The 7,431-nt window shown below is 43.6% G+C and overlaps 1 protein-coding gene across 1 annotated transcript; it reads left to right on the top strand.

The window, feature by feature from the left end:
- Positions 1-778: 778 nt before the first annotated feature.
- LOC137637090 (uncharacterized) lies at positions 779-2,509 on the top strand. The gene has a single exon (XM_068369387.1). The coding sequence runs from the start codon at positions 779-781 to the stop codon at positions 2,507-2,509; it is 1,731 nt and encodes a 576-aa protein (XP_068225488.1).
- Positions 2,510-7,431: the final 4,922 nt, after the last annotated feature.

Below are 7,431 nucleotides of genomic sequence, written 5' to 3'. Positions count from 1 at the left end.
TGCTAAATCAATCAATCTTCCACTCCCTACCAGGCGGAGGCAAGAGGAACTCCTCCCGATTAGATCAACGATGATCAATGCGGCATGCGACATGGCAGACAACACCGACACCCCCTTCACAAAAGAAGAGCTGGAGAGGGCTCTTGCCAAAACCAAAAACACTGCGCCGGGCATCGACGGCATTACGTACAGCATGCTGCGCAACATGGGGGCTCCAGCACAGGGGTTCTACCTACGTCTTATAAATAAGACATATGTTGAAAGGTGCAGACCCCTTACCTGGAACCAACAAAACATCCAGCCAGTCCCTAAACCACATGAGGAAAATGCATATCGACCTATTGCCCTTACTAGCTGTACGGAAAAGGTTGCAGAGAGGATGGTCCTCAACCGGCTTAAATGGAAAGTCGGTAAACTGCATCCCAGACTGTACGGTTTCACTGAGGGCATAGGCTCACATGAATGTATCGTTGATGCCTTGGCTGCCGTCAACAATGGGAGATCTTTAATCACTTTCATCGATTTAGAGAAAGCCTACGAACTTGCCAATGCCAACGCCATTCTTTTTGCCCTGGTAGGGAAATGAGTTCGCGGTCATCTCCTATCGTGGGTTAAGCAATACCTCCAAAACAAGGAAGCCAGAGTGTCTTTCCAGGGAGCTACATCTCCTTTCCTTCCCTTGGAAAACGGTACACCCCAAGGGGGAATTCTCAGCCCCTTCCTGTTCAACATCCTCATTGAAAACCTACTCAACCTGGACCTTCCTAGCGGCATAGAAATGTTCATCTATGCAGATGACATATGCATCGTCTGCCCCTACTTTGTACAGAACAGGGCTAGGGCAATGCAGAATGCCCTTGACATGGTCAGCGGAGAATGCAAGGAGCTCGGCCTGAAGATCAACTCTGTTAAAATCAAGGCAATGGCGGTCAAGCTTGACTTCGACCCCCCCAGGCTGATCATTGACAACACTCCAATCGAGTGGGTTACTGATTATAAGTACCTCGGAGTCATCCTCAACCATCACTTATCACCTGTAAGCCAGGTCAAATACCTCAAACACAGGATCTCAACACGGTTTGCCGCCATGAAGAGGATCACTTCTCTGAGTAAAGGGGCATCTCACCTATTACTCAGGAAGTTCCACGTGCAGGCCATAGTCTCGCAGGTGGAGTACGCTGCCCCTGCACTGACTGGCCTTCCAACCGGGTTATTGACCTCCTTGGAAGTCATACAAAACAACTGCATGAGGCTCATCGCAGGGGCCCCCATGTGGACTAGGCTTCAGCTGCTGAGGGCCGAGACAGGCCTGTTGCCTCTGGCCAATAGAATTGATATAAGGCTCTGCGCCATTGTGTGTAAGACCATCAAAGCAGGGAGGGTATCTCCCCTCAGTAATAAACTGCGGGGAATTATAAACCTGCATGAAGACCTAACCCCCCCCCCCACATATGTAGGGCGCATTCTGCAAGCGATCAGGAGGATGGGCGCACAGCAAGTTGTCTTGGCTCTGAGGGAAGACAGTGTCCACGAGTTGTTCAACCCCCTGGCCCCATGGGTCCCCGACCCAATCAACACCAACTTCACTACCCTCCTCACCACCAAAGCCCTATGCTCTCCCCAGCTAATGCTACAGGCTGCCAATCAGTCAATAAGGCAAACACGAACTAATAATAATTATTTTACAGATGGGTCGGTGGACCGGAGCATACCAGCTACGGGCGCCGCCGTTTTCTCAAACAACTATGTGGACAGTTGGAGGGTGTCAGATCATGCCTCCACCCTCCAAACTGAACTTGTGGCCATAGCCAAGGCACTTGCTGACTTGCTGAGCAGGCAAGGGGATACAACCATCCATACTGATTCCAAGGGAGCTATAGAAGTTATTACCAACAACAGGATGCAAGAGAATGGGCGGTTGCTCACTACCATCAGAGCAACGGCACAAATCCACGCACAGAGAGATCGGAAAATTACCCTTAACTGGATCCCCAGCCATGTGGGGGTTCAGGGGAATGAAGCCGCTGATAGGATGGCAAATGAAGCACTAAAATGCACTTCCATAGGAGTAAGTCTTAGTAAATCTAATAATCAAATTAAAAAATTGCTAATCCAAAATTGTCTTTGCAGAGTTAAGTCTGACGTAAGAGATGCAGCCTTAGGAGGATCCATGACTGCCAGGTGGTACACACAGGTAACAGGTATTGATCCACACGACATCTCAAAGGACACCAACAGGAGACTAGCCATCATCATACATCGGCTCCGTCTGGGTTACAAGTGCTGTTGGCAAATTATCGGAGATGAAGAACGACCCTGCCAACATTGTGAAGTACAGCCCGTGAACGATCCTTTGGATCACTACCTCCTCCACTGCCCTAGTACCACGCTCCTTTCCCAAGACCTACCCACCAACCCACCGATCACAGCAGAAGCAGTAACTAAACATATTTTAGAAAACATCCCCCTATACAGCACCTTCCTTTCATCATACCCACCACCTAGGTGAAATGACATCCTGTGTTAAGTAGTAGTAGTTTTTTTTTTTTTCTTTTGTGACCCCTATCCTTTAAGGGATGGGGGGAGTGGGCCTTTCTCGTACTTACTTTCCGAGCGTTATACAGAATTGGGCCCCTCCCCCCCTTTCTACCCCCCACCTTCTGCCTCCCACTAACCAACTTTTTACCTCCTTCTCGTGCCCTTCACCTAACTCGGGACTTGCTGCAATCTTACTATCTCTCATACTTATACCTTTTCCAGGGATACTGTATGCCCTCACATTTTCTGCCTCACACTTATTACCTTTTTACTCCTTCCCGTGATGTCCTACTCCCACGGGACTTGCTACTATACCTCTTTCTCTATGACTAGAAATTTTTCCAATCGTGGCTCAAGGGGCCTGATCCCCCTCCAAGAAGAACGAGACACCCCGCAGTTGCAACAACCATACCTTTCCTCCCCATCAGAAGCAGCCCAACTCTAGCCCTCGGCAGCCTTACGGGATAATATAAGTAAATCAAGGCCCCGGCTTCACAGGAACCACTATAGGCCATGCTCTAGGGGCAGAGCAGCCTGAACAAACCCGTGGGAGCAGGCATATTGTCAAGGCCCCACTGCCGAGAGTGTCAGACCTGCAGGGCTGCCGCTGCGTCCAGCTGGTAGAAATATTGATCTCCTCCTGTGCGAATTGAATAAATAAAGGTAAACACCCAGCACAAATCAATCCTAATACCACTGACGGGCTGCCTACGCAAGAGCCCGTGTCTAGTCAAAAGGACTGGACAATCTTAGCAAGCAAGCAAGTACTCCAACAACAGTTCTCACTCGGCTCCCACTGAGAGAGAACCTTCAGCTACTGCTCCTACCTGCTGCCTTCCTGCTGACTGCTGCTTTTCCCTGCTGCTACCTGCTCCCTCTTCTCTTGCTGATATATTCAGCTGACTGAAGAGATCGCCACCGCTGCCAAATTCGCCGATTTCGCAGACGATTTTCGCCGATTTTTCGCCGAATTCGTCGCCGATTTTCGCCATTTTTTCGACGATTTCGCCACTGTTGTTGCTGTATTGACAAGGGCCTTGCCCCTGAATAGACTGAAATCAGCCGCCTGCTATAAGGGAATCTATATTGACAATCTAGACTAAGCTTTGCCTCTGTCTACATAACTTTCCTTTACTAATATATCCTCCTGTGGAAAATCTGGTAGCCGATGTAGTCTTAAAACTCCAGTTGAAGCAGGGCCCAAGGGTCAAAACTTCCCACTCTCGCCGTCTGTGGCAAGTGGCATAGGGCTGTTAGGCTTTGCGCCTATAAGCCAAGTTGTTGTTAGACAATAGGAAATAGGAATAGATCCTTGTTAACTGGCGAAATAAGCCAGCCTTCAGATAGAGTTAGGAGTTAGCTCTAATAAAAATTATAGGATTTCACTGAGTTTGTTTTTACTCCCAAACCTCCCTATGTGCAGGAATAGACTGCTGGGCCGTCTTAGTGTGTGAACGCAGTAAGAAGGCTTCCCAACAGCTATTTATGCAGGATAGTATATAGCTACAAGGAGTTAGTTCCAGCACTGCTCTAATATTAGGATAGTTTAGGATATCCCCTAACTAACAAAAATTGTGTTTCAATTCCAGATTCTATATTTCGTTTTTATAACTTCCACTATAACTTTGTTTGGGGCCCTAGGGCTTAAAGGGTTGGACAACCCCACCAGACACACTGTCTATCTTTTCGATCTTCGATCAACTCCTCACCTTTCTTCCCACAAAGGACTTATCCTGGAGACCTGTAGATGAACTCTTAGAGATTGAGTTAGAGGCCATGGCATCTGGCGAAGTAGAGATGCACCCGGACCTCAAACCCTGCCTGACCGAACTGATCACCGACCCAATGAACCGGAAAAGAACCACGCTTGATACCGACTCCGATGAACAAGGAAGCCAACCCTGGACTGAGGTCAACAGGAAGAAGAAACTTCCAAGAAGAAACCATCCAAGATTTGACACGATGCCTACCAACAAGGGAACCCCACTGTTCAGAACAGTAACCAGCCAGCTAGGGAGAATAAGACCAATTTCTTCAGAGTCCTGGCTGGAAACTCTTCAGAGGCTTTCAAAGCTATTGCAGCCTTCGAACTAAAGCACAAAAACATAGAAATGGTTGCCAAACCTAACAGGCAAGGCCAGTGGACCATATCCACTAGGGATACAAAGAGCCCTGATAACTCTTAGGAGCACCTCGGACATTAAGCTGCAAGAGCTTAAAGAAGAAGAGAAAATCAAGAAAGCAGTTGTGGTTGGCTACCCAACTGATATGATGGAAAGCCACTTGTTAAAACTGCCCAACATTACTGCGGCAGACCGTATGAAAAATAAGGCAGGCTTCCTAACCAAAGCCATACTTGTAACCTGCAAGGGACCACATCCGAAAAGACTGGACTTAGGCATCTTCGGCAGCTTCAGAGTAAACAAATATTACCCTAATCCCCATAGATGCTATAACTGCCAGAGGTATGAACACCACAAAGACCAGTGCCAAGCAAAGGTCCCAACCTGCGCAGTCTGCAGCCAAAAACACCCTACGCTCGAGCCACGGATTGCAAGTCAGGGACGTTTCCAACATACTATTAAAACACCGTCATTTATAAGTTCATAGAGCTTATCACATTTTCATATTATCACTACTTTCCCTTGTATCCAACGTTGTCATTTTAAATGACTTTAAATTAAAATAACATGGAAACAATTTAGGAATACTTTCTATCAGCTCAAAATACAAATTAAATTTATTCAACAGATAACAAGCTTATATGCAATCAGTTGCGAGCAAGAATGCCACAAAAATTCAAACAATATCAAACATACGATGGCAAGCTTAAAGTTTTTTATTATTATCACTGCAGGAGAGAGCGAGAGATAAAAAAGCAATAGCATTACAGTGTATGGCCGAGTGTAAAAAACGTGCGGTAAAATTTACATCTGAATAAGGTTTATAACAATCTTTTTGTCTGCATTTTTCAATTGATTCTCTCTCTCTCTCTCTCTCTCTCTCTCTCTCTCTCTCTCTCTCTCTCTCTCTCTCTCTCTCTCTCTCTCTCTCTCTCTACCTGTGTCGTGAAAATTATCAGAATTATACATAGATCTTCGTTTTCCATACTCATTACCTTATAATTCTCACTGTGAATAATGAGTAATGCAAGTGTGTAAACGTAAACGAACTTGCAAGTTCTCAAAGCAATTACATTACACATTCACAACGTATTAAGTGGCAGTCGTAAGCAACATTTCTTCATAGAAATTACAGGCTATTGCTGGGAAGTCACTTTACAGGTAAACCTAGAGGGCCACTCATAAGAGAGCAGAAGTATTTTCCTCTTAACTCTACTGCGTACTTGTACTTCGATGTATTTTTCTTTTAATCTTATGGATCTGTCCTTAGCTCATATCCCCACATGTCCACTAAGGTTTGTTGAAATTGTCCAGGTAGTTTTATTGCGTTAAGTTAATAAAAAAGAAAAGAAAGAAAAAATAAAATTTTCAAAGTACAGCTGCGTTTTTGTACTCTAATGTAATTTATCCAAGGTGTTGCAGATCTATCTTTTGGTCATACTCAACATGAGTATCAAGTTTGGTCAAAATAAGTACAATAGTTTTTGTGTAAAGTTGCTTACAAAGTTTATGATGTTGCTTACAAATAAACAAACTAAGAAGCTAAAATCTTGCAGTGATCTGCTTTGGGAATCAACCACCTATAAAAAAAAAATTAATATCTTCCCTGAAGGCCACAGCCAAAATTTCTTTGTTTTCTTTTGTCCTATGGTCTCTAACAATAGTTATTTTATTATTTTTGTTGACAGATCAACATGCTCGATATATTTTCTTGTTATCAGTTTGCTTTTATTATTTCTCTAATGATACAATACCCATTTGGCTTCTCGTTACATCCTTCCTTCATTTCTTTTTCCTTATTTGTTTCCCTTCCCAGTAGTTTTGAAGCTTGGCTAATAATAATAAATATAATAATACAAACAATTCTATAAATCTAAATATTATTTTGAAATTAGTCTATGGACAGACCAAAACTTCTTTGCTGATACAGATGACAACATATTTTCCAAGATGATTCCTCTTAAGAGGACTCTAGACTTATTACTGAAGAATCAATATATTTATCGATCATCACGTCTTGCTTTGCATCGTCCTCCTGTAATTTTTTGGGGTGTTTTACGGTATTCACCCAAACACACCCCCCCCCCCCCTTTTTATCACCGATTGCACTGATTCTTTTAAAAGTAGGCCTACCATTAAATCTACCGTTTTGATTTTTTTTTAGCTACATAGGTATTCACTTGTGCCCAAATATGTTGCACTGGATTATATTGGCAATAGTATGCAGGAAGACGAATAACCTTTTAACCATTTTCAACAGTAATTTTAACAATCACGTGAGGTTTTTATCAATATTCAGAGAGTATTCCTTGACCAATTCCAAAAGTTGGCATTTTAACAGTTTCTCTTGGTGATACGCCTTTTTGATGAGCAATTATTTTATCTGTCTCTTGTTTGAGGCTGTTGGAGGTTTATCTAATTTTGCACCATGATAAGATTCGTTACCATTACAATTATGGAAGATGGGAATATATTCGGTAGCAATTGCTTAAAGAACCATTGTTCAAAATTACGTCACTGTTCATTTGATTGTAATAGTAGTTTTGCTCAAATTGATTGCTACTGTTGTAAGAAAAATTTCTTTAGAAACATCAGTAACAGGACCTCCTTTCGGATTTTCTAAAGCAAAATATTTTGAAATATTACAAACAATCTCTCGTGCTTGTCAAGTAAGTAGCCTACTGATGCTCTGTATGGGGATGGATGATCTTCCATTCTGACTGACAAAGTTTATGATGTTTTTTGTGTCTCCCTTATTGGCTATAATCTT

The sequence above is a fragment of the Palaemon carinicauda genome, unplaced genomic scaffold (assembly GCF_036898095.1).
Source record: "Palaemon carinicauda isolate YSFRI2023 unplaced genomic scaffold, ASM3689809v2 scaffold529, whole genome shotgun sequence".
Taxonomy (NCBI): Eukaryota; Metazoa; Arthropoda; class Malacostraca; order Decapoda; family Palaemonidae; genus Palaemon; species Palaemon carinicauda.
This window is presented reverse-complemented; position numbering and strand designations above follow the sequence as displayed.